The sequence below is a fragment of the Salvelinus alpinus genome, chromosome 9 (assembly GCF_045679555.1).
Source record: "Salvelinus alpinus chromosome 9, SLU_Salpinus.1, whole genome shotgun sequence".
In the NCBI taxonomy this organism is placed as follows: domain Eukaryota; kingdom Metazoa; phylum Chordata; class Actinopteri; order Salmoniformes; family Salmonidae; genus Salvelinus; species Salvelinus alpinus.
The window spans coordinates 11627003-11654815 of record NC_092094.1 but is presented as its reverse complement, the minus strand read 5'-3'; the positions used below and the strand labels follow the sequence as shown (position 1 = coordinate 11654815).

General features: G+C 42.1%; 2 protein-coding genes across 2 annotated transcripts in view; one reads left to right on the top strand and one right to left on the bottom strand.

The window, feature by feature from the left end:
• LOC139584314 (periphilin-1-like) overlaps nucleotides 1–21357 on the bottom strand; it is a 34518-nt gene extending 13161 nt beyond the window's left edge. The window contains exons 1-10 of the mRNA XM_071416010.1: nucleotides 21160–21357; nucleotides 20918–20991; nucleotides 16092–16153; nucleotides 15299–15541; nucleotides 15027–15097; nucleotides 8801–8938; nucleotides 8294–8508; nucleotides 7963–8001; nucleotides 3482–3555; nucleotides 1788–2042 (exon numbers count right to left, since the gene is read on the bottom strand). Coding sequence (XP_071272111.1) covers nucleotides 1788–2042; nucleotides 3482–3555; nucleotides 7963–8001; nucleotides 8294–8508; nucleotides 8801–8938; nucleotides 15027–15097; nucleotides 15299–15541; nucleotides 16092–16153; nucleotide 20918 — 1098 coding nt within the window. The 5' untranslated portion in view covers nucleotides 20919–20991; nucleotides 21160–21357. The remainder of the gene's footprint in view (nucleotides 1–1787; nucleotides 2043–3481; nucleotides 3556–7962; nucleotides 8002–8293; nucleotides 8509–8800; nucleotides 8939–15026; nucleotides 15098–15298; nucleotides 15542–16091; nucleotides 16154–20917; nucleotides 20992–21159) is intronic.
• A 216-nt stretch (nucleotides 21358–21573) lies between these two features.
• On the top strand, nucleotides 21574–26814 carry LOC139584311 (YY1-associated factor 2). Its single transcript, XM_071416006.1, has 4 exons — nucleotides 21574–21787; nucleotides 22108–22233; nucleotides 23354–23506; nucleotides 25060–26814. The coding sequence occupies exons 1-4, from the start codon at nucleotides 21762–21764 to the stop codon at nucleotides 25301–25303; spliced, it is 549 nt and encodes a 182-aa protein (XP_071272107.1). The 5' UTR covers nucleotides 21574–21761; the 3' UTR covers nucleotides 25304–26814.
• The last annotated feature ends 999 nt before the right edge of the window (nucleotides 26815–27813 follow it).

The following is a 27813-nucleotide window of genomic DNA, read 5'->3' as shown; positions in this document are numbered from 1 at the left end:
GCTAGCAGAGTAGCAGATTATTAGCTAGCAGAGTAGCAGATTATTAGCTAGCAGAGTATTAGCTAGCAGAGTAGCAGATTATTAGCTAGCAGAGTATTAGCTAGCAGAGTAGGAGATTATTAGCTAGCAGAGTATTAGCAAGCAGAGTATTAGCTAGCAGAGTATTAGCTAGCAGAGTATTAGCTAGCAGAGTAGCAGAGTATTAGCTAGCAGAGTAGCAGAGTATTAGCTAGCAGAGTAGCAGATTATTAGCTAGCAGAGTATTAGCTAGCAGAGTAGCAGAGTATTAGCTAGCAGAGTATTAGCTAGCAGAGTAGAAGATTATTAGCTAGCAGAGTATTAGCTAGCAGAGTAGCAGATTATTAGCTAGCAGAGTATTAGCTAGCAGAGTAGAAGATTATTAGCTAGCAGAGTATTAGCTAGCAGAGTATTAGCTAGCAGAGTAGCAGAGTATTAGCTAGCAGAGTAGCAGAGTATTAGCTAGCAGAGTATTAGCTAGCAGAGTATTAGCTAGCAGAGTAGCAGAGTATTAGCTAGCAGAGTAGCAGAGTATTAGCTAGCAGAGTAGCAGATTATTAGCTAGCAGAGTATTAGCTAGCAGAGTAGCAGAGTATTAGCTAGCAGAGTATTAACTAGCAGAGTATTAGCTAGCAGAGTAGAAGATTATTAGCTAGCAGAGTATTAGCTAGCAGAGTAGCAGATTATTAGCTAGCAGAGTAGCAGATTATTAGCTAGCAGAGTAGCAGATTATTAGCAGAGTATTAGCTAGCAGAGTAGAAGATTATTAGCTAGCAGAGTATTATCTAGCAGAGTATTAGCTAGCAGAGTAGAAGATTATTAGCTAGCAGAGTATTAGCTAGCAGAGTAGCAGATTATTAGCTAGCAGAGTATTAGCTAGCAGAGTAGCAGATTATTAGCTAGCAGAGTATTAGCTAGCAGAGTAGCAGAGTATTAGCTAGCAGAGTAGCAGAGTATTAGCTAGCAGAGTATTAGCTAGCAGAGTAGCAGATTATTAGCTAGCAGAGTAGAATATTATTAGCTAGCAGAGTATTAGCAGGCAGAGTAGCAGAGTATTAGCTAGCAGAGTATTAGCTAGCAGAGTATTAGCTAGCAGAGTAGCAGAGTATTAGCTAGCAGAGTAGCAGAGTATTAGCTAGCAGAGTATTAGCTAGCAGAGTATTAGCTAGCAGAGTAGCAGAGTATTAGCTAGCAGAGTAGCAGAGTATTAGCTAGCAGAGTAGCAGATTATTAGCTAGCAGAGTATTAGCTAGCAGAGTATTAACTAGCAGAGTATTAGCTAGCAGAGTAGAAGATTATTAGCTAGCAGAGTATTAGCTAGCAGAGTAGCAGATTATTAGCTAGCAGAGTAGCAGATTATTAGCTAGCAGAGTAGAAGATTATTAGCAGAGTATTAGCTAGCAGAGTAGCAGATTATTAGCTAGCAGAGTATTATCTAGCAGAGTAGAAGATTATTAGCTAGCAGAGTATTAGCTAGCAGAGTAGCAGATTATTAGCTAGCAGAGTATTAGCTAGCAGAGTAGCAGATTATTAGCTAGCAGAGTATTAGCTAGCAGAGTATTAGCTAGCAGAGTAGCAGAGTATTAGCTAGCAGAGTAGCAGAGTATTAGCTAGCAGAGTATTAGCTAGCAGGGTATTAGCTAGCAGAGTATTAGCTAGCAGAGTATTAGCTAGCAGAGTCGCAGAGTATTAGCTAGCAGAGTATTAGCTAGCAGAGTAGCAGAGTATTAGCTAGCAGTTGGGAGTCATTAGATAGTGGTACCTCTTACCTTCTCGATTTCCAGCGCTTTAGCTGCGATAGCTTGAGAGCGCCGTGTCTTAAAGTTGTCCTGCGTCTGCTCCGTCTCCTCCTTGGCCGACACCGTCTCCTTCTTGGCCGACACCGTCTCCTTCTTGGCCGACACCGTCTCCTTGGCCGACACCGTCTCCTTGGCCGACACCGTCTCCTTGGCCGACACCGTCTCCTTGGCCGACACCGTCTCCTTCGGCCCCGCTAGCTGGGCTGGTGTGGGGACACTCTCCTCCTGGGAGGGCAAATGTTAAAGGGTTAGAGTACCAGGCAGGACACAGCAGGCTTAAAGGATTCTGGTTTTAAATTCAAAGCGTGTGAGGGCATCACTGATTAGTCAACATGGTTGTTGCTGTAGTTTTCTTGTTGTTCAGCACAACAAAACACTATTATGCATCAAAGACTGTCGACAGCCAAAGATGAAGGCCCAAGCCTACAGACGTCAACCAATCATCATACTGCATCATTTAGTGTTAAAAGGGAAAAGAAAAACAAAACAATTTGAGCAAAAGGAAGCCTTTTGTTACCATTGAAAACCAACAACTTGTGAAACACCCATGATTTTCAGTTTACAGAACGCAGAAAGCTTTCATCCATGGCAAGGAAATGGGTCATGCATGGTGAACAGTCTATCGTGACCTGGTCAGACTACAAGGAAGAGACAGGCCATATAATGTATATCAACTGTCCCTCTGATGTGACTTTTAGAATAACCTACACAGGGATCTGTAACATATCCCATCCTCCATGACAAGGCAATGTTAATGAATTGTGTTTCCAAAGAAAGGTACTAAAACATGTTGAATAGACAGATGACAAAATTATTGTCTGCAAGGTAACAGCCTGTAACTACGTATTGTCTGTAAGGTAACAGCCTGTAACTACGTATTGTCTGTAAGGTAACAGCCTGTAACTACGTATTGTCTGTAAGGTAACAGTCTGTAACTACGTATTGTCTGTAAGGTAACAGTCTGTAACTACGTATTGTCTGTAAGGTAACAGCCTGTAACTACGTATTGTCTGTAAGGTAACAGCCTGTAACTACGTATTGTCTGTAAGGTAACAGCCTGTAACTACGTATTGTCTGTAAGGTAACAGCCTGTAACTACGTATTGTCTGTAAGGTAACAGCCTGTAACTACGTATTGTCTGTAAGGTAACAGTCTGTAACTACGTATTGTCTGTAAGGTAACAGCCTGTAACTACGTATTGTCTGTAAGGTAACAGTCTGTAACTACGTATTGTCTGTAAGGTAACAGCCTGTAACTACGTATTGTCTGTAAGGTAACAGCCTGTAACTACGTATTGTCTGTAAGGTAACAGTCTGTAACTATGTATTGTCTGTAAGGTAACAGTCTGTAACTACGTATTGTCTGTAAGGTAACAGCCTGTAACTACGTATTGTCTGTAAGGTAACAGCCTGTAACTACGTATTGTCTGTAAGGTAACAGCCTGTAACTACGTATTGTCTGTAAGGTAACAGCCTGTAACTACGTATTGTCTGTAAGGTAACAGCCTGTAACTACGTATTGTCTGTAAGGTAACAGTCTGTAACTACATATTGTCTGTAAGGTAACAGTCTGTAACTACGTATTGTCTGTAAGGTAACAGCCTGTAACTGAATTAAGAGCAACTGTAGTCATGTAGTTACATAGTCATGTAGTTACATAGCCACCTTGATTGCCACATAGGTTTTCGCTGATCCGTCTAGGGAGGTACTTCTGGTGTGGCTTAGCAACCTGGGCTTATCTGTGGAGAAGAGGAAAACAGACAGTAAAACTAAGAAGCATTTAAACAGAAGCAATGTGAAAGAAAACAGGACGGCGGTAAACCAAATAAAATCAGGACCACCGACCGCAGTACAACTCCATTTAAATCCTCTCAGTATTTAAAAACATATTGGGAAACTACCACTTATTCTCTCTAGTCATCTACCAGGTGATCGTTGAACCAGTACAGTTAACAACAGATAAGACGAGATGCTATTGGACTGTGGATAAGCACAGCACGTACAAATCGTTGGTTATTTCACGTTCTCTCGTTGGAATAGCTCACACAACAGCGGTTGACAAGTTCAGCTGTGACTAAATTGAAAATATTGTGCTCCGCCGGCTCCAATAAGTCTATAAACAAATATGGACGGGCTGGTGGGTTTGTTTCTATTTAAGGAATCTCCCATGGCGATGAAACTGAGCCAAAGTGAAATTAAAAACTCTTCCTTCCAGGACGTTTGATTCCTTTTTCCCCAGCTAAACAGCAGAAATCTCAGGTTGTGAGACTGACTGAGACACCAAGCAACACATGTGGTTCCTTAGTTCAAACTGCAGCAAAATTAGAAGTCAATATTTTAAAATGTTGGATTTCCTATGATACTATTAACAGATGCTTCTTTGAACGAGAGATCATGTATATTTAGGCAAATGTAGGCTATTTGCCATGTTAGAAGAGTAGCACCGACCTAAGATAGAACTCTCTCTCTCTAGGACAGACCATGTGTGTGCGTTGTGAAGAGAACCTGGTAGCGTGGTATGACAGTCACTCACCAGACACACTAGTGGACAAGAGGCAGCCGCGCAACAAATTATTAGTGACCAATGGATCAGCAGATAACAGATAATGATGAACTGCAAATCCAGAAGAGGAGCATCCAGGAGTGATTGTGTTGGGTGTGCTGTTGTATGTGCCTCATCGTGCGCTGACATTTATTAGTTTGCTAGCCAGCTAACTAGCGATTAGCGGCTAACAAGATTTAGGCCCAACTTGCTAAGAGAAGACAAACTAGCTGTTTTCAGATGTAAGAAACACACACAAAAAAAGTGTAATTATAAAAACGCTAGTGGATTTATATTAAGAAGCAAAGTGAAAACATCATTGTTGTCATCAACCTCATTTGCACACATTGTATATAGACTTTTTCTATTGTATTATTGACTGTATGTATGTTTATTCCATATGCAACTCTGTGTTGTTGTTTGTGTCGCAATGCTTTGCTTTATCTTGGCCAGGTCGCAGTTTTAAATGAGAACTTGTTCTCAACTAGCCTACCTGGTTAAATAAAGGTTAAATTTAAAAAATAGACCATGCAGACCGAACGCAAGTGTCTCGTGGTCAAGCAACAATAAATGTGCTCCTTGAGTGACAGGTGGCGGGGCTAGGTCTGTGTGAAAAGCGGCATGGAGAGGGAGAGCAGAGAGAGGACTCAAGTAGCCTAGTAAGCTACAAAAATGGACGTTACACACAGCGTATCGCATTTAACAAACCCAATGTATTAGAGCAGGTCTAAGAGGGTATTTCTGTCAGCTTAAATTGGTGAATTGTTGTTGACTGCAATCCAAACAAATAATAGTTATAGCCTATAGGCTAGGCTAGTCTTAAAATATTTGGGAAACAAAACATGAACCATAGCCTATAGGCTGCATGCTTTCAGTAAGTGCATCTCTAAACCATTGTACTTGAAATGCTCACTCAGAGACATTATACAGGATCTCTTCAGTAGGCCCGGTGTGCATTTCTTGTGCGTCAGCCTAGTCCAGACAGGGGTGGAGGGGGTTTCTACATCTTCTAAAGGCGGCTAGAATATGCAGCATCCCAAATATGTGAAACCTTTATTTAACTAGGCAAGTCAGTTAAGAACAAATTCTTATTTACAATGACGTCTAACCGGGGAACAGTGGGTTAACTGCCTTGTTCAGGGGCAGAACGACATATTTTTACCTTGTCAGCTCTGGGATTTGATCCAGCAACCTTTCGGTTACTGGCCCAATGCTCTAACCACTAGGCTACCTGCCGCCCCAGGGGAGGAGGGGGAAATTCTTCAGACTGAAGACTTCCACTGTGCTCCGTCTCCTCCACAGTAGCATGTACGAATAAAATACGGTATTTAAAAACCTCTGCAGTGATGATGAAAGGACTTTTCAATAAAAACATACTCTCCTCCAACCCCAATATTCTCCTTAATCCCAAAATTACCCAATACTCCCACACTGAGGTTACCTACGCAAATCGATGTTATATCCACCGGGGGGCGGGGGGAATCATCCTAGTCTTTTTATTCTATTCAGTGATGGAATTATTTTGGAGCACAAAAGAGTTACTAAGTAATGGTATGCATGCCCCACTCCACTCACAAGGGAAGGTAATGTGAGTGGGTGGGTGTTTTGGTTTGATCTTGAAGACATCTGCTAGCTCAGTGTGCACGCTACTCCCACACCAGCCAAAAGGTCAGACCTTGAATCAAAAGCCTTCGAGAAAAGTGTGTATGTATAATTAAAATGGTTAACATGTTCCAGCACCTCTCTTTAAACACACACCTCCACTGAAAACAGATGCTCCTCTCAGAGAGAGGTGCTCAATTTGAGCTTTTACATCACTTCAAACCAAGGTGCCAAATTGTTCTTTTATGGATAGGCTTACATGTAGCAAAACCTGAATGCTGGATCCAGGGATGCAAACTGCTGAGGGCCCAAAACCTGAATGCTGGATCCAGGGATGCAAACTGCTGAGGGCCCAAAACCTGAATGCTGGATCCAGGGATGCAAACTGCTGAGGGCCCAAAAAGGTGACACTTTTTTGTTGCTGCACTGAAACATGCATGTTTGATAAGGTTTTAACTTATCAAACAACAAAGAATATGATCACCCTGTGTGTAAAATAAAAAGTGGTTAATGTGAACCAAACGCGCAGCTAAAACATTTTAAAGAAAGCAATCCAATGTTATTTTTTGCCTAGACTTTACTGCAAATGACTGCAAAAAACAATACATTAATATTACAGTTAGCCATGACAGCCTTTATAATAGAACGCTTGTGACCACACACACATCTAAATATTGCACTTGGGGAAAAAACATCTTAAAGTAGAAATAGAATGAAACAAACAGGCATTCTATTTTTGCTCTATTATAGTGCCCACTATAGTAGATGATGAAGTGCACAAGGCTACACGTGTGCAAAAATAATGTTCAGATTAAATAACCCCCCCCCCCCACTCACATGTGTTACTGTCAAGTTCAACACAACAAAAGCAATATCTTTGGGCTACACATTATTACATTGTACATGTTCTGCCTGTGGACATATGTCTGCAATGTGCCAGCAGAGCATGATACCCTTTGTTGGCATAATTGATATCATTCAGGCAGAGAGTACACCTGACATACCCCTTTTTATCCACTGTACTGAAAAAGCGAAAGAGGGAACGTGTGGTGCCTTTCACTTCTGGTGACATCCAACTTAAACCAGGCCCAGCTCCAGCTCCACTTGATCCCTGAATCCACTGGACTAACAAGCAATGCCTCATTTTCACCTAATTATCTCATTCTGAAAGTTAACCACATACTTCAGATGGAAAACATCAGTTCACAGATAGTAGTTAGTTCGTTAGCTAGTTAACAATTCACACAGTTTGCCAGGGTCCAGTAAGCAACTAACGCGTCGCGATATAACTTGAGGAATGGCAAGGAGTCATATACCAGTTAATACTATAGCGAATTGGTTAGGTTACTAACGTTAGCTGTCTGACTTTATTAGCCAGCTAATTTTCACACTATAAACTCAATTAGTTGATCAGTTAAATTGGATAATGTTGCTCAACATTTCTTGTCTAGCTAACGGACAATTTGATCCAGCTGGCAAGATACTTAACAATGCTAACAATACTCGTTTCTCCGTCACCTCAAACTTTCCAAATGCCAGTTGTTTTTCGGTTACAGTTCATGAAGTATGCTTCATCACCTTCTCACCGCCGTCTCCGTGGTTAGGCTTCTTCTCACCGACCTCTCCGTTATCGTTCAGGGGACACGCAAATTGCCTTTCCACTCTCCCGCTGTGTTTCTAGAGCGCGCGCTGATGCTGTAACTAAGCAAATTGATTCTCTTCTCTCTTCAGTCGCATGCTGCATTCTGTTGTTATGTGAATGATTGGCTGAGCCTTGGATACAGCCAGTACTGGTCCAAACAAGCATTACACGTTCGCATACTGCCAGTAGTGATCCAAAGCCCCCCCCTCCTCCAAACTTTTCTCATCAGATCTACACGAATCACGTAGGTCACCTATTTTGGATTCAAAACGGCACATTTCATTTCACAAAACGGCACTAGTTTGCATCCCTGTGGGTCATTGAATCGGCTTGACTGTTCAATGTGTAATCTAGACTTACCAGGTTCTCTGTTCTGGCTGTGAGGCTCTTCGTTATACCCTGGAGGGGCGAGAGAGAAAAAGGTCTCCAAAATGACTGGCAGCAAACGTACCACAAAGGATGAATGTCCAATGCATTGCTTCATGTCAAGTGGTATGCTAGTATGGACACTGGTACAGAGCCAGACTGAAGTGATAGATTTAAAACTGATATTGTTCATCATTGACAGCTGAACTAAAGCGCTGTGGTCTCTGTATTTAAACCAAAGGAAACTCCCGTCCCCTATGCGCCCTGGTCAAATTAAGTGCACTTTATAGGGAATAAGAAGGAACGATTTGGGATGCAGACGTACTCTTCTGCTGGCTCTGCTGGTAGGAGAAGCTCTTCTGGTCCCTGTCTGGGGAGTAGCTCCTTTTGCTGGTGTTGGACCCAGAGCGCAGGATAACAGGGCCTGGTGGGATATCCATCCTGATGGGAGAGCGATCCCGTACCGTTTTGTAAGTGTTCCCGGCTGGGCCTACAGCGTAGGGGTCCAGGCCCCTTCGCCTAAGACCCTCAGGGTCCTCTCTGACAAGACAATGAGAGAGAGAGAGATATAAGGGGATTCAAGGGCCCATCCATTGAGGTCCATTCAACTATAGAACTAATGTCTCTACCCATGATGAGCACTTTGATTCTAAAAGTCTCTAACTGTAGAGTGAAAGAACTAAACACTAAAGTTGCTGGACAAAATAAATTGTGGTTTGTATCTTGAAAAACAGTAAAACTGAAAGCCAACAACACCTGAAGTTGCAGGGGTCTAACGAGTGGTTTTAGCACTTGGTCCATTAACTAAGTGCACTAGAAGGGATAGGCCTACCCTCGGTCCAAGTACATGAGGGTCTGCATCAGATTGGGGTCCACTCTATCGGGGTTAGCTGCCGAAGACACGGTCCTCGAGAGAGGAGCTATTCCTTTAACTCTGCTGCTGAGGTGGGAGCCCGCTCTGCTGCTTATCCTAAAAATGACAGAAGAAAATACCTCAATCAAATATGATCAAAGTAAATACTTCACCATGCACTATATCTGAAGAAAATACGGTCCTATCTTTAAAACCAACTAGATCAGTAGTTCCCAAACTTTTTATATTCCCGTGCCCCTTCAAACATTCAATCTCCAACTGCGTACCCCCTCTAGCACCAGGGTCAGCACACTCTCAAATGTTGTTTTTTGCCATCATTGTAAGCCTGTCACACACACTATATGATACATTTATTAAAACACAAGAACGAGTGTGAGTTGTCGTCACAACCCGGCTCGTGGGAAGTGACAAAAAGCTCTTACAGGACCAGGGCACAAATAATAATATAATAAATTAATAATTTTGCTCTTTATTTAACCCACTTACATATAAAACCTTACTTGTTCATAAAAAATTGTGAATAACTCACCACAGGTTAATGAGAAGGGTGTGCTTGAAAGGATGCACATAACTCTGCAGTGTTGGGTTGTATTGGAGAGAGTCTCAGTCTTAAATAATGTCACCTGGACTATTTACATTGAATCCCCCCTTTGTTTTTACACTGCTGCAACTCGCTGTTTATTGTTTATGCATAGTCACTTTAAAAATGACCTTGACTAACCTGTACCCCCGCACATTGACTCGGTACCGGTACTCCCTGTATAAATCCTCGTTATTGTTATTTTGCGTAACAAAAAAAACAAAAAAAGTATATATATTTTCTTAACTATATTTCTTGAACTGCATTGTTGGTTAAGGGCTTGAGAGTAAGCATTTCACGGTAAGGTCTACACCTGTTGTATTTGCGCATGTGACAAATACAATTTGATTTGCATACTATGGCACCCTGATGGTTCTCACCATGCTAAGCCTGGGAGAGGGTGCAGATGCAGATACAGGCTGAGGGCGAGGGGATACGAGGCCAAGCCTGGGAGAGGGTGCTGATGCAGATACAGGCTGAGGGCGAGGGGATACGAGGCCAAGCCTGAAGAACGCCACTCATCTCCTCAGTGAACGCATTCAGGTATAAAGCAGTCACACTGCTGAGGTATAACTATACGAAATCTAAGACGTCAAATAAATGATATCCAGCTCAGGACTCCAGCTATGTATTTGGTTTGCTTAACATGGTAGCCAAGTGTCAAGATGTCAAGATCAAGCTTCTTGGTTACAGCAAAGACATTAAATCCCTTCCTTGATCATGATCCCTGTTGCCTAAATAGTTTTGTGCATAAACCAAAGAAAGATCTATTTGGAGAAAAAAAATGTTTAGATTATTTTGGGGAAACAGCACCCCTTGTGTTCACCTCTGGTAAAACCATATACCCCAGGTTGGGTACATAAACGATATGAACATCTGGATCCGCCCAACCCTAGAGGTATATATAAATTAACCATCCAACGGCACCTGGTTTTCATGACCCCTGCCTGAACTTACAGGGCCACGTCCCATACAATGTGCAAGCCTAACATGTCCTCCAGCTTTTACGACCCCCAGACCGGTTTGAAGTAGCCAAGGCTCAGACTGCCATTTACCAAATAAAGTTAATTACCACCGTTGCAGTGAGCGATTCCTTTAACCTCACCTCTCTTTCCATAACAAACCTATGAAAAAGTAATTCTGTGGACACTATACTTGGAGAATTTCTGGGGGGCTTTTGAAGAAAATTCCTTTAAAGTGATTTTAAAAATATATATTTTTATACTATATCTATAACAGCATCTTCAAAGCAGTTCTTCCAATTTAGAAAGATGCTCACTAAACACACGTTACATCTTTGTGGACCAGGGAGAATAAAACATGCTGATCCGAACGCAAGAGTAACCAAATAGACATCAGAGCAACTGGGTGGCACCTGCCATAAGAGTTCCAATATCTCTTTCAGGATCCAAAAGAGCAAACTGCCTAATACCAGGGTGGGAAAAGGAGGCCCTGGCTGTCTGAGCTAGGATGTAGAAGATCTGAGAGAGGTCTGTGTTCCAAAATGGCACCCTACAACGTATGACAAAGTATTGAACTATATAGGGAATAGGGTGCCATCTGAGACTTCACCTCCCTCTATTCAAAAGGTCATGCTAGTAAAGCCACAATGCATTACACCCAAATCATCAGACAAACAAATAAAAACATTTACGACCTCATTTTGAAAACTAATATATAAATATATAAACCCAATACCAATTTAATTGGCTTCTTTAGTCAAACGGCGGCCGACCCCTCCCATCTCTTTCATCATCTTGCTGAATGCAATCAGCCTCACGCACAAATATAACATGACTGCAATTATGGGTTGAGGTCTAATTACAAAGACAGGTTTACAAAAAAAACATTAGAGCAGCATGCAGCAAGGTTTGGCTGAGGTGACTTTGAAAGTTCAAAGGGAGAGTAGTTGACTCCTAACCAGTTGCACTTCTGGCACTTAACAAGGCTCCCCATTTTCCCTCATTATCTGTTATTCATCACGAGGTCAAGAGCTCCACAAAGGAGCAGATTGATTAATCCACCGGCTGCCTGCCTGCCTCAGTTGCCAAGGCCCCCCTGCAGTGTTCACCACACACACACACACACGGCCTCTGCATGTAAGTGGGGGATCCTGTGACTGAGGACCATGAAGCAGCCCCCTAGTCCCAGAACCCTGTCTTTAGTTGTGTTAGGGAGAGGTAGTGGGGTGGCGGTGTGGCCTTGCTGTTCATCTTCTGTCTGGCCACCTCAGTCTCCACATGGCCGGTCGATGAGACACCTCCGGCCAGGAGCGAGACCCTCCAAAGACTTCCTGGACGCTGCTTCCTGTGGGCTGCACTGCAGGGGTGATGCCTCCCGTCAACCTCCTGACCAGACAATAGTGGAAAACCAGACCCAGATGCCTGCCTGCTGCCCTGTCAACATTTACATTTACATTTAAGTCATTTAGCAGACGCTCTTATCCAGAGCGACTTACAAATTGGAAAGTTCATACATATTCATCCTGGTCCCCCCGTGGGGAATGAACCCACAACCCTGGCATTGCAAGCGCCATGCTCTACCAACTGAGCCACACGGGACCGTGTCAACAACACATCAGGAGTCTGCTATAGCCTCCACTGCCTACAAGTCTCCTACAAGCCAAGGAAGCAGTTATGACTATTGGCATTATTCTAATGTGAATCAAAAAGGCCGAACTTGGAGAATTGAATTGTAAACAAAACTTTTTGGATTTACAATCTCTAAATACAATGTTTTGCCAATTATTTTGTGCATTTCTGCAACACCGACAGGCCGTGGCACCCTCCGGGACTGACACGGCCATTCATTTTTAGCATGTATTTCAACAACATGCTTATTATCGTGGTTCCAAACATTGACTAGATTAACAAAGCTGGGGTGAACCATTAATCATTCATTCAAAAGATTACGTTTGGAACCACCTCGCCTTACAACAACTGTGATATATGAAGAAAAAAAAGGGTAGACTGTTTACCTCCTAACTCCGGTATGTACACAAACTACTCATCCCACACAGCACTGCGGTCTGTGTCGTCCAGTCACAGAGCAGATGCAAGTCACGTGATCTGTTGGCGAACACATAATGCCGCTCAACAGCTGCTGTATCGTCCAATCAAGGGGGAGATGCAAGTGACTTGCTCTGTTGACCAACACTCAACTGTTCGCTTGTGGAGCACTTGACTTGTATCTGCTCTATTATTGGACGATATAGACAGCAAGGCTCATGGTTAGTGTAGTTTTTCTTGGTGGGGGGGGGGGGGGGGGGGTGGTACTCTTTACACCAGAAACTGAGGGTAAAAACAAAGTTTCTGTTGCCACTGTTTTGGGCCACTGCTACACGGATGTCTTGGCAGCACTGGGGCAGAGCAGACTGGCTTTAGCTGTGCTGTGTGTGGGGTGGAGCTCCAAGCCCCTCAAGGGGAGGAGTGTGGTGGTCGATAAGTGGAATACGTTATGAAACGAGAGCCACCAGCCTCCTCTTGGTCTTTTCCTCGCAATAGCTCAGAGAAGTTGGCAAATTCACTTCAGTCCCTCTTCAATGTGATTGTGGGATATAAGTCAAGTGTGATATATCTCGAGTGGGGATTTCAGTCTAAGCTTTTCCTGAGATGGGTACTAATTCCTACTGAGCCGTAAGAATTAAAAGTATAGAATTCAAGGTTTTGATCAATGCCATATGTTATATAATCAAAGTGATCGATTACACAAATAGACATACAGCACCAGTCAACAGTTTGGACAACTACTCATTCAAGGGTTTTTCTTTATTTTTACTATTTTCTACTTTGAAGAATAATAGTGAAGACATCAAAACTATGAAATAACACATATAGAATCATGTAGTAAACACACAAAAAAAAGTGTTAAATCAAAATATATTTTAGATCCTTCAAAGTAGCCATCCGTTTGCCTTGATGACAGCTTTGCACACTCGGCATTCTCTCTACCAGCTTAAAGAGGAATGCTTTTTCCAACAGTCTTGAAGGAGTTCCCACATATGCTGAGCACTTGTTGGCTGCTTTTCCTTCACACTGCAGTCCAACTCATCCCAAACCATCTCAATTGGGTTGAGGTCGAGTGATTGTGGAGGCCAGGTCATCTGATGCAGCACTCCATCAGACTCCTTGGTCAAATAGCCCTTACACAGCCTGGAGGTGTGTTGGGTACTTGTCCTGATGAAAAAACAAATGATAGTCCCACTAAGTGCAAACCAGATGGGATGGCGTATTGCTGTAGAATGCTGTGGTAGCCATGCTGGTTAAGTGTGCCTTGAATTCTAAATAAATCACTGACAGTGTCACCAGAAAAGCACCCCCACACCTCCTCCATGCGTAACGATGGGAACCACACATGGGGAGATCATCCGTTCACCTATTCTGCGTCTCACAAAGAAACGGTGGTTGAAACCAAAAATCTCAAATTTGGACTCATTAGACCAAAGGACAGATTTCCACCGGTCTAATGTCCATTGCTCGTGTCTCTTGGCCCAAGCAAGTCTTTTCTTCTTATTGGTGTCCTTTAGTAGTGGTTTCTTTGCAGCAATTCGACCATGATTCGGCCTGATTCGGCCTGATTCACGCAGTCTCCTCTGAACAGTTGATGTTGAGATGTGTCTGTTACTTGAACTCTGTGAAGCATTTATTTGGGCTGCAATTTCTGAGGCTGGTAACTCTGTAATGAACTTATCCTCTGCAGCAGAGGTAACTCTGGGTCTTCCTTTCCTGTGGCGGACCTCATGTTCCGTCATAGCGCTTGATGGATTTGCGACAGCACAAAGTTCTTGAACTGTCCCACATTGTCTGACCTTCATGTCTTAAAGTAATGGACTGTCGTTTCGCTTTGCTTTTTTGAGCTGTTCTTGCCATAATATGGACTTGGTCTGTTACCAAATAAGGCTATCGTCTGTATACCACCATACCTTGTCACAACACAACTGATTGGCTCAAACACATTAAGAAGTAAAGAAATTCTACAAATTTACTTTCAAAAAGTCACACCAGGTGACTACCTCAAGAAGCTGGTTGAGAGAATGACAAAAGTGTTCAAAGCTGTCATCAAGGCAAAGGGAGGCTACTTTGAAGAATCTCAAATATATTTTGATTTGTTCTACACTTTCTTGGTTACTACATGATTCCATATGTGTTATTCCATAGTTTTGATGTCTTCACTATTATTCTACAAAGTAGAAAATATTAAAAAGAAAAACCCTGGAATGAGTAGGTGTCCAAACCTTTGACTGGTACAGTACATCATTTGAAAAATGCCTCTCAGAAACCTCAAATCAACACAAAACCTCAAACCATTCATAAAGGGGCTTGAGAAAGGCAAGACTCTGCTACCACCTGGGGGTTCATAGAATAATAACAACAATAAAAAATAAACACCATTTAGCAGACGCTTTTATACAAAGCGACTTACAGTCACGTGTGCATAACATCACAACCCTGTTTTATACAAGCTCATATAAAGCATCAGTACACCATACGTAAGGAGCAATACAAGACACTGGTGTCAATCACACATGTTCATAAAAACACATGAACAAAAAAGCTTCATATAGACCTAGGCCTAACAAGTAACAGAAGGGGACCACTGGGTTACCTCATCTCTCCTTGACACCCCATCAGAGAATTATCTCTGGAGTCCCTGTAGTAGGAATCTCTGTAATCCTCCTGCACAGAAAAAAAACAATGAAGAAGTCATCCTATATTAGAGACAGAAAATAGTAGAGAAGGTATTGACTTGGTAAAATACCCAGCACTATTCAGCTAAAACCTTTCGCCTCACTACTCAGTTTTCTTCTGACACCAACATTTGTAAAATGAAGTATTTGGGCCTAAATCATAAATTGACCATAATAAAGCTTCACCCACTTGTCGGGGAGGTGGGGAATTCCTCACTCGGATGCTTCCTATGGGTGTACTGTCACCATGGTATCCTCGATCACTTCCTGTGTGTATCCTGTCGCTACGGTATCCTCTGTGGTCATCATCATGGTAACTTCGAATGCCGCTATACTGATTGGTTTCATATTCAAATTCTCTGTCATAGTCTTGCTCCGGTCTTGTCACAGCCGTCCTCCTCTCGACAGCACTCACAATTCTTGGGTATGTTACCTAAAAAAAATAAGCATTATGACATGGATTAGTTCAATCAAAAAACAAGAGTGCAGGGCGATATCCAGATTTTCATACCATTTCTGTACCATACCTGGGTATACCGCATTACAGAATGTGCACACAAGGGGCGCCATTTCAACAATCCAGGAGGGGATTGAATGTCTCTGCTGTAACCAAGAAGCTTGATATCTTGACACTTAGCAAACCAAATGCATAGCTGGAGCCCTGAGCTGATATAATTTATTTGACACATCGATTTCTTATAGTTATACTTCACTTCTAGATATAAGTAGTGGCGTAGCACGGAACCCTCAGCACCCTTGAGGTGGTGGTATCCCCCCACAAAGAAATCGTTTTTTTCTATTTTAAACCGTATTGAAAATCATACCGTCTAATATATGAAATACCCTGGTATATGGTATAAACGGCTATGCAAGAAATAACCTAGATAAGTTGGAAATCTCTGAAAATTCCCTCAAGGATGGTCTAAGGCCTAATAACTCTGAAGACAATACATACGCCAAAAGTACTTTGTACAGTCACTTACCGTGCTCTCTGAAAAGTGCTCGTCATAGGCCTCTCGGATTCTACTTTTCCTTCGCCTGGGCACTGCAAGGGACAACAAGCATACAATCACAGGCGATTGCGAGCCAGGCACAATAATTACCCCAAAGGGTCACAGACTCAAATGAGTGAATTATCCACTGCTTGTATGTATACAAGTAGCTGTCATTTCACACAAGTGTGTTGTACGTTAACGGGTCGTTCATATGATGTTGGGAGTTCTTGAAAAGTTCAGCATCCCGAGTTGTGACGTTTCACCACTGACCTTTCACCTTTTCAAACAAAAGATAGACCTTAAAAGGGCCAGCACGCATTTTAAACAAAAACGGTCACCCCACCACTGTTTTGGTGAAAAGCTGGGAAATGTAACCACTAGGAAAATTATAATTAACCATGTTTCCAGGCTATACAAACAGGATTTGGAAAAGTGGCATCCTATGACGGTGCCACATTGAAAGTCACTGAGTTCTTTATTAAAGACCATTCTACGGCCAATGTTTGTCTATGGAGATTACATGGCTGTTTGTTCCATTATACACCTGTCAGCAACAGGTGAGGCTGAAATAGCCAAATCCACTAATTTGAAGGTGTGTCCACATACACTATATGTACAAAAGTATCTAATCAATGGAAGATGAAATCAAAATGACAGAATTAAAATGACAATTACAAGTTAAATGATAAGTTACAGTACAACAACCAACAGGTAAGGCTGCTACTTCCATATTTTGAATGGAGTCGTTTGTAATTGTGTAGGACGAGAAAGGGCATGCCTTGATTAGCCTAGCTAGCTAGCCTAACTTGCTTCTCCCGGTTTGACGCAGTCAAGACAGGTACTATGTAATCATATTGGATGATAAATAACCTAGCTAATGCAGCAATTTAATTTGTATTTACAATCACAGTAGCCTGTACTCACAGTAGCCTTATTCTAAAATTGATTAAATAAAATAAAAATCCTCAATGTACACAACATTACCATAGTGACAAAGCAAAAACATACATAAGTATTCAGACCCTTTGCTATGAGACTCAAAATTGAGCTCAGGTACAACCTCTTTCCATCGATCATCCCTGAGTAGTTTCTACAACTTCATTGGAGTCCGCCTGCCAAATTAAATTGAATAGACATGATTTGGAAAGGCACACAGCTGTCTATATAAGGTCCCACAGTTGACAGGGCATGTCAGAGCAAAAACTAAGCCATGAGGTCGAAGGAATTGTATGTAGAGCTCCGAGAACGGATTGTGTCTAGGCACAGGGTACCAAAAATATTTTGCAGTATTGAAGGTCACCAAGAGCACAGTGGCAACTATCATCCTTATTAATGGAAGAAGTTTAGAACCACCAAGACTCTTCCTAGAGCTGGCCCCCCGGCTAAAGTGAGCAATCGGGGGAGAAAGGACTTGGTCAGAGAGGTGACCAAGAACCCGATGGTCACTCTGGCAGAGCTCCAGAGTTTATCTGTGGAGATGTGAGAACCTTCCAGAAAGACAACCATTTCTGCAGCACTCAACCAATCAGGCCTTTATGGTAGAGTGGCCAGATGGAAGCCACTGCTCAGTAAAAAGGCACATGACAGCCCACTTGGAGTTTGCCAAAAGGCACCTAAAGACTCTCAGACCATTAGAAACAAGTTTTTCTCGTCTGATAAAACCAAGATTTAACTCCTTGGCCTGAATGCAAACCTACACGTCTGGAGAAAACCTGGAACCATCCCTATGGTGAAGCACAGTGGTGGCAGCAACGTGTGAAGCGACGCTCCCAATCCAACCTGACAGAGCTTGAGAGGATCTGCAGAGAAGAACGGGAGAAACTCCCCAAATATAAGTGCCAAGCTAGTAGCGTCATACCCAACGAGACTCGAGGGTGTAATCACTGCCAAAGGTGCTTCAACAAAGTACCGAGTAAAGGGTCTGAATACTTTCCGAATGCACTGTACAGTTTATTAGGTACACCACCCAAATCACTTTTGTTTTTGCTAATACAGACAGTGAGTCACGTGTCCATGGCTTGTTAGATAAAGCATTACTGAGTAAAGGGTCAGAATACTTACGTTAATGTGATATTTCAGGTTATTCTTTTACAAATTGCCGGGTGGAAAAAAGTTTTTGCTTTGTCATTATGAGGTATTGTGTGTAGATTGATGAGGTTAAATACAATAGTACATGTTAGAATAGGGCTGTAACATAACAAAACGTAGAAAAAGTCAAGGGGGTCTGAATACTTTCCAAATTCACTGTACACTCAGTGGCCAGTTTATTAGGTATGCCACCTCGTTCACAAAAATGTTTTGCCCCTACAGCAGGCAAACAGGCATGGAGGCATTCAGTTACTGTTCGAAAGAACGTTGGAATGGTCAAAATAGGTGATCTAAGTGACTTTGAGCGTGGTATGTTCGTCCTGCCTGGTTACAACAGTACAGGCTGGTCAAGGTGGTGTAATGGTGTGAGGGAATGTTTTCTTGGCACACGTTAGGTCCCTTGATACCAATTGAGCAAAGTGCCCTGAAGAATTCAGGCTGTTCTGGAGGCAAAGGGAGGTCCGTCCAAAGACTTTATATCATTCATTTATACGTCCAAAGATGTATGTAGCAACTGCGGATTGACCCTTTAAAACCCCCAGGCTAAGAGGTTCAAGGTCCTTGTTGTCCACGTCACTAACAAACTATCATGGTCCAAACACACCAAGACAGTCGTGAAGAGGGCACGACAACGCCTACTCCACCTCAAATGGCTACCCGGACTATTTGCATTAACCCCCTTTTTGCTGCTACTACTACTCGGGGTTTATCATCTATGCAGTCACTTTACCCCTACCTACATGTACACATTACCTTGACTAACCTGTACCCCCGCACATTGACTTGGTACCAGTACCCTAGCTTGGTACCAGTACCCTGTGTATATAGCCTCATTATTGTTATTTCATTGTTTTACTTTATTTTGTGTATTTTTTCACATATTTTTTTACTTACTTAGAAGGCAGCTTGTAAGTAGCATTAAATACAATTTGATTTGATGCTTTACTTGCCGGTAGCTATAAGCTAGCTGACATTAGCCGTGAGGAGTTTAGCTAAGATTTTTTATATCAAACCCAAGATAGACCACAGCCTGTAATTTCCAATGGGAGCAAATGATGCATGGTGGGCAGAACAAGCAAAGAGGTGCAGAGTCTGACATTAACTATGGCCCGCTGTCCCGAGGCCAGTAAAAACGTTAGACCAGTGGATCTCGTTAGTCACTGGCCAGATCGGGCCAGTAACTTCACAACACTTTTTGATGTTCCAGTTTGACATTCACCTGCTCTGTCGCAGTCTATCATTGTAAGCTATTTAAGATTACACAAGGAAAAGTCATCTATTTGTGTTTGAGCAATAGGATTGGCCTTTCAACCACTCACTATATCACCTTGACACATATTTTTTTAAATTTTTAAATTTATTTTACCTTTATTTAACTAGGCAAATCAGTTAAGAACAAATTCTTATATTGACCGCCTAAGAACAGTGGGTTAACTGCCTGTTCAGGGGCAGAACGACAGATTTGTACCTTGTCAGCTTGGAGATTTGAACTTGCAACCTTTCGGTTACTAATCCAACACTCTAACCACTAGGCTACCCTGCCGTTAGCTAGTCTGGTAAACTAGCTTTGCAGCGCAAGCTAGCCTGGTTTCCAAGTCTCGTTGGACCACATCACCATGGTGGGACTGGTCTAATTAGAAGCACAAAGCAACCAAATTCTAGGGGTACTAAATAGGAGCGCTATCAGTGCGTGGATGGCGATGGGCTAACTGTCGGTAGGAGACTTGGAAAAAGTTCAACCAAAATCTACTAAATGCAAAAACATTTTTTTTAAAGAATTTACCTTGATGAAAAATATTCAACACTTGTGTGACAAGAAGCTGTAATCCTACGTTCGGCAATGAAATCCTTGACGCTTCACCTGTGAACTCTTGACTGCTACAACATGTAACTTTTTTCACTACTGTTATTTTCACCGGCATTTTACTTATCTATTTTTACCTAATAACTTTCTTTTTTTTTAACTTTAAATTGCACTGTTTGTTTGGGCTTGTAAGTAAGCATTTCACTGTAAGGTCTACTACACCTGTTGTATTCGGCGCACGTGACAAATAAACTTTGATTCGTTTTTTTTGACCAAATTCACATAGAAATGTGAGTTATAGTTCTGTCATTCTCATTGAAAGCATGTCTAAGAAGTGGTAGATCTGTTCTATGTGCACTATTTCTACACTCTGTTGTCAGTTTTGCCATCTTTTACTTACGGTTTTGTACACCAGCTTCAAACAGCTGAAAATACAATGTTTTTGGTTATGGAAAAGATATTTCACAGCGGTTTAGATAGTGCAATGACTATCTACACAATGACTGCTCGTTTTGTCATAAACGGAAATTAGGCAAACTATTATAATTTTAGCAACCAGGGAATGACAGAGTGATTTCTGCATATTGCACCTTTAAGTACGAGACTGAGGTCATGCTGAGGTAATATCAAGCTAGCTAAAATCTGGTTGAAGAATTGGTCCGATTTCAAAGGCACTTCAACACAATCTTGTCAGACTTACAACTTTCCAGTTTCCCACGAGCACATGAATGCACCATTAGACAGTAACTTTGTGCGGTTAGTACAGGCAGTGTGTGAACTAAGGAAATCCATGTTATATTCTGGCAAAAAGACAGATATGGCAAATCAAACCATGAAAGTATGGGTTCATTATAACTGTCCCTTCATATTGTACACACCGATTGTCCAGTTACTTCGGTGGAGTTGTAACTAGCTAACTTACTTATTGTTGTTGTTGATGATGATGATGATGATGAAGGGCTCCTCAGGGGGATATGGTGTGGGATGGTGTAAAACCTGCAAATATGTAGCAATTGAATTGTCTATGCAGTATTGATACAAATGTGATAGATATTCAAAAACTGACGATTCATACAATGTTGTATATCTAGCTTAGTAGCTAACTTAGCTTAACAAACATATGCTAGCTTGCACTGAAGCTGTTGATATGAAAAACGAACTTACCGGCTGAACCTGCTCTGTGTATTAGTATTAAAGGTAGTCTTGCATTGTTTTTTTGGGGTGGGGGGGCAATAAAATAGAAGATATTGTTTAGCCTTTCTGCACTTGCAACTTTCGACAACAAACGCCACCAAAATCCTAGCTCTTCGTTGTTGATTGGTGAAGTGCAATATGCTACGATGAAGTATCCCGCCACCTACCGTTCTGGAATGGTGACGTTCGGGCCTTTGACTACACTATATGATGCCACGCAAAACCATTATGTAGGCAGCTATCACATACACATCCAGAAGTATTCATATATTCTAAAATATAAGTATTAATATATTCTACAAATGCAATCAAATATATTGAGGAAAGGCAATATGTACAAATTCCCTGCATCTAGATGTAAAATGCAGAATGTGGAACAATATTATGACATTGTGTGTGTGTGTGTGTGTGTGTGTGTGTGCGTGCGCATTCAGAATGATTGGATAGGCTTTACCACGTGATCATCATCCCTCGACTCGACTGGAGTTTTCAGGACAACTGAGAGAGCGGCTTTGGTCATTTGCCTGTCAAATTAACCAATATTGAGCTCAAACAAATATAGGTTTTATACGATGGGAGACAAGAAGAGCCCCACAAGGTAAAAATACTTATATATTTATAAATGTATTTATATAGAAAAATTGCCTAAATATGTGATGAACACTTGTAAACAGAGCGCGCGACCAATGGATGAGTAGCGCCGCTAGCTAGTTAGCTACATTGTATCAACATGGCGGGGGATTGGCTCTTTTATGGGACGAATCTGATCATTCGACTCAAATAAGATTCGTTTGTATTGTTGTGTTTTTTTATATATATATATTTTTTTTTATACACACATTCATTATTAATATATTAGCTTAAATGGCTATGTTGACAGTGTTGGGCCCCATCTCTGTGTGCGTGTTTTCTTTGAAGGCCGAAGCGGCAACCCAAGCCCTCCTCGGACGATGGATACTGGGACTGTAGCGTCTGTACGTTCAGGAACACCGCCGAAGCTTTCAAGTGCATGATGTGCGATGTCAGAAAGGGAACGTCAACACGGTAAGAAAATCAAAGAAATTATGTCCTGGTAGTTTCAGACTATAGATACAGGCAGTGATTACTATTAGCTGTAACTGTATCAATCAGGCTGCTAAAGCTACAACAGAGGACTCATCGATCATTGTAATATCATAGCCCAAACTCAAGTGGTTAGTCTGAATGAGACACTTCTAATTTGGGGACATTATTTGCCAGATTCTATGGTCCATTTAGTGTGGCAGATTGTCAATTGTGTGTATATATATATATATATATATTCAATAAAGGGATAAAACTAAAATTTCGATTTGGGATGCAAAATTGATCAGGAACATTTTCCAGTTGAAAGTAGTCAGTTGTTAACACTGTACCCTGTAAGATGTTGTCCCTGTGCAGTATTTGTCTATGTGCAGTGTGTTTCCTCATGGTAGTCCACTTTACCATACAATGCATACAGTTGTAAATGAGAACGAGTTCTCAACTGGCCTACCTGGTTAAATAAATAAATAATATACATCATACAATAGGACTCTAGCTAAACAGGACCCCTGTACATGTACAGTGTTCATAAATATGCAGTGCATAATTCTGTTAATGGCTTAATATTCAAATAAAATAGATGTTGTCTCACGCGCTGAATACAACAGATATAGTCTTTACCAAGAAATGCTTGTTTATAAGCCCTTTCCAACGATGCAGTTAAAAATAAGAAAAATACAAATAGTAACACAGAATAAAATACACAAGAATCAAGCTATATACAGGGAGTACCAGTACCAGATCACTGTGCAGGGTAGCCAGCAGATTCCCTTATGCTTGTTTACACTGAGCTGCACAGGGGTTGGAATGCAATCATGGTTACATTAAGACACCGTGGAGCCGGCGCAATACGTTGAAGAAATACTGATAGTTTTCTTGGAAAACTGCCCTTTTCATCCTCATGTTAGCTAGCAGTAGCCACAGCAGCCATTATGGATTGGTGTGTAGTGTTGAACAACAAAAGAGCTGATTGGCTGACACTACCATTGCTGCGGTGTAAACGGTATGGTTGGAATCTGCTGGCTATGTGCAGGGGTACAAGGTAGATATGTACATAAAGGCAGGGTAAATAATAATAGTCACACTTGTTTCTGTTTTTTAGGAAGCCTCGCCCTGTCTCCCAACTTGTCGCCCAGCAAGTCACTCCACAGTTTGCTTCACCCACACAACCCAAAAAAGAGAAGAAGGAGAAATCGGAGAAAGATAAGAGTGAAAAGGAACCAACACTGAAAAAGAACAGCCACAAGAAGATGAGGTAAGGAGGAACCTATGTTTGAACAACATATTTGCAAAGATACTATGAATGTTGAAGAAGATTTCAATCATCTTATATTAGTGCAATGATTTACATGATTATTACATTTCATCAAAATCATTCACAGGTTTCAATTGACCCCTCCCTGTTAGTACCCTAACTAGCCATACTATTGACCCCTCCCTGTTAGTACCCTAACTAGCCATACTATTGACCTCTCCCTGTTAGTACCCTAACTAGCCATACTATTGACCTCTCCCTGTTAGTACCCTAACTAGCCATACTATTGGCCCCTCCCTGTTAGTACCCTAACCAGTCATACTATTGACCCCTCCCTGTTAGTACCCTAACTAGCCATACTATTGACCCCTCCCTGTTAGTACCCTAACTAGCCATACTATTGACCCCTCCCTGTTAGTACCCTAACCAGTCATACTATTGACCCCTCCCTGTTAGTACCCTAACTAGCCATACTATTGACCCCTCCCTGTTAGTACCCTAACCAGTCATACTATTGACCCCTCCCTGTTAGTACCCTAACCAGTCATACTATTGACCCCTCCTGCTCTTAGTATCCTGACCAATCATACTATTGGCCCCTCCCGGTTAGTACCCTAACTAGCCATACTATTGACCCCTCCTGCTCTTAGTACCCTAACCAGTCATACTATTGGCCCCTCCCGGTTAGTACCCTAACCAGTCATACTATTGACCCCTCCCTGTTAGTACCCTAACCAGTCATACTATTGACCCCTCCCTGTTAGTACCCTAACCAGTCATACTATTGACCCCTCGTGCTCTTAGTACCCTAACCAGTCATACTATTGACCCCTCCTGCTCTTAGTACCCTAACCAGTCATACTATTGGCCCCTCCCTGTTAGTACCCTAACCAGTCATACTATTGACCCCTCCCTGTTAGTACCCTAACCAGTCATACTATTGACCCCTCCTGCTCTTAGTATCCTGACCAATCATACTATTGGCCCCTCCCGGTTAGTACCCTAACTAGCCATACTATTGACCCCTCCTGCTCTTAGTACCCTAACCAGTCATACTATTGGCCCCTCCCGGTTAGTACCCTAACCAGTCATACTATTGACCCCTCCCTGTTAGTACCCTAACCAGTCATACTATTGACCCCTCCCTGTTAGTACCCTAACCAGTCATACTATTGACCCCTCGTGCTCTTAGTACCCTAACCAGTCATACTATTGACCCCTCCTGCTCTTAGTACCCTAACCAGTCATACTATTGGCCCCTCCCTGTTAGTACCCTAACCAGTCATACTATTGACCCCTCCTGCTCTTAGTACCCTAACCAGTCATACTATTGGCCCCTCCCTGTTAGTACCCTAACCAGTCATACTATTGACCCCTCCTGCTCTTAGTACCCTAACCAGTCATACTATTGGCCCCTCCCTGTTAGTACCCTAACCAGTCATACTATTGACCCCTCCTGCTCTTAGTACCCTAACCAGTCATACTATTGACCCCTCCTGTTCTTCTAATGACCATTTATATCCATCCCCTCTCTGTCTCTGTTCCCCTCCCAGGCCCAGATTAAAAAACGTGGACCGGAGCAGTGCCCAGCACCTGGAGGTTACGGTGGGCGACCTGACGGTCATAATCACAGACTTTAAGGAGAAAACCAAGCCCGCCTCCACTCCTTCCAGTGCTGCCTCGGCAGACCAGCACAGCCAGAGCGGCAACACTAGTTCTGACAACACTGAAAGGGGGGTGTCACGGTCGTCCTCACCCCGGGGGGAGGGCTCGTTGGTTAACGGAGAGACTCACTAACCCTACTCCCTCCCCCATTTCCTCCCTACTCACCCAACTTAGTCTCATGGAACAAGACAAGTGTGTCTCTGAATATTGCATACAATTCTAGCATGGAAGATTACACCCAATGCAACAACCCCATGTCTGGTACTCCTCACCCCAACATGCGTAAATACCACCACCAGTTCCAATTGGGTTGGATACTACACTGCTTTCCTGTGATGAGCAAGTATAATGACTGGGCTTTTGGTGCTGGGAGGACGCTGAGTATCATCAACGTATTGGTTTCAGCCAAGATCTGGATTGTGTTCAGTAGACACCAAACAGAAGAAAAATGGACTGAAGCTAGAAAGGTGGGTGATACCTGGACCTGTCCAATAAGAAACACTCATATTCGTTTTCTGTTGCACAACGTTTTAAAATGTTTTATGTTGTGCCCTGATGAAAACAACCTGGGCCTGAGTGAACTGAAGCTGTAACGGTGTTGATGGTGTTGGTCCCCTGTAGCTCAGTTGATAGAGCATGGCACTTGCTACGTCAGGATAGTGGGTTTGATTCCCGGGACCACCCAATACGTAAAAATGTATGCACGCATGACTGTAAGTCGCTTTGGATAAAAGCGTCTGTTAAAATGGCATATATTATTATATATATTATATATTAGTGTTGAATGAACCCTGGATGCACAACTGAATAATGCCATGTGATGTACTTACAACACCTCAGTGTTAATAGTGTCATCACTCGTCAGTGGTCAGCTTCTATCTCTCAACAATGTGGACTATTGCAGAGTAAACTAGTTTTTTTGCTACAGAGGAATACGAATATGCATTATGAGTAGGGTTGCAAATTTCCGGTAACTTGCCCAAAGTCTGTATGTTTTCCACTAATCATGGTTGTGATATTCCCGGAATCAAGAGGGAATAAGTAGGACATTCAGTATTACTCCAACTGAGATTTCAGGAAAACTGGGAATTTTGGGAATGTGACCAGAATTTAGCAACAACTCTAATTATGAGGTGAAATATGAAGCAAGTGGACTACCTCTTGATTGTAAAAGATTAATTTTGTTAGCAGCAGATAGTTTGCACCTGCTGGTATATCGTGTACATTGATTCATGAGAAGATATTGGTCCACTTTCCCAGACACAGATAAAATCTAGTCCTGGACTGAAAATCATTTTTGATGGAGAATCTTCAGTGAACATGCTTCTTCTTAGTCCAGGACAAAGCTTAATCTGTGTCCCAGAAACTGTCTCATTGTTTATGAAGCATTATTTTGTAGTTCAGCTAACATTTTACTGCACATGTTACTGAATCATATCACTGTTTTATGTTACTGGTTATAGCCAGACATGTTGTATCTACGTCACTGAGAATCTCAATTATTGTGTTACAGTCTAATAATATTGTTTGAGTAAAAAATTATGAAACGGTATTAGTTTCTCTTCCAGAATTTTCTAGTCTAGCATGTTATCATCAACAGTTTATATTGTGAAATAAAATCGAATTGATCGATTTATCAGTCACACTGAGTATCCTCAATTCTTGTTCAGAGTGGGTGGCAGATGTAGCCTCGCAAGCCGCCTGATCTCGCAACCTTAGATGAATGGTTAGCTACCACACAAGGATAGCGCAGTGCGATAATCCGTCTGCTAATTACGAGGCTATGGCAGATGGGTCCTCACCATATATTTTTTTTCTACGCTCCTCACACAGGAGACTGTCATTTGGAAAATGCATTGACAGCTGTCAGGTTATACAAAAAGGATCTACATGTAACCTTTACATAATACCCTAGATGGAGTGGCACCACTAAACCCCCCCCCACCCCAAAAAATTCACAAGAAACTAGCTTCCTGTTATACACTTGTGAAGGTGGTAAATGACCTTTATTAATGGCGTCAGACCAAGGCTCTGCATCTGTCCTCGTGCTCCTAGACCTTAGTACCGCTTTCGACACCATCAATAAGGATACTTGCTCTTTCCATGACAAAGGTGAAAGATACGATCCCTTTTTGATGTCACTTGTTAAATTCACTTCAATGAGTTTAGATGAAGGGGAGGAGACCGGTTAATAAATATATGTTTAAGCCTTGAGACATGGATTGTGGGTGTGCCATTCAGAGGGTGAATGGGCAAGACAAAAGATTGAAGTGCCTTTGAATGGGGTATAGTAGTAGGTGCCAGGCGCACCGGTTTGTGTCAAAACCTGCAACGCTGCTGGGTTTCCAAAGGACATCCAGCCAATTTGACACAACTGTGGGAAGCATTGGAGTCAACATGGACCAGCATCCCTGTGGAACGATTTCAACACCTTGTAGAGTCCATGCCACGACAAATTAACCCTGTTTTGAAGGGGATCCTAATGTTTGATATGCTACCTCTTGGTGATGTCATTTGGAAACACAATATCAACTTTCACTGCTATGCAGACAACACACAGCTGTGCATTTTGATGAAACATGGCAAAGCCCCAAAATTGCCTACCCAGAATCCTGTGTTTCTGACATAAGGAAATGGATGGC

Bases quoted from the DNA above. Each gene is read 5' to 3' on its own strand.
- LOC139584311 (XM_071416006.1), top strand. From the start codon at position 21,762: ATGGGAGACAAGAAGAGCCCCACAAG. The intron at 22,234-23,353 runs GTAAGAAAATCA...TCTGTTTTTTAG, and splicing joins AGAAAGGGAACGTCAACACG to GAAGCCTCGCCCTGTCTCCC. The intron at 23,507-25,059 runs GTAAGGAGGAAC...TTCCCCTCCCAG, and splicing joins AACAGCCACAAGAAGATGAG to GCCCAGATTAAAAAACGTGG.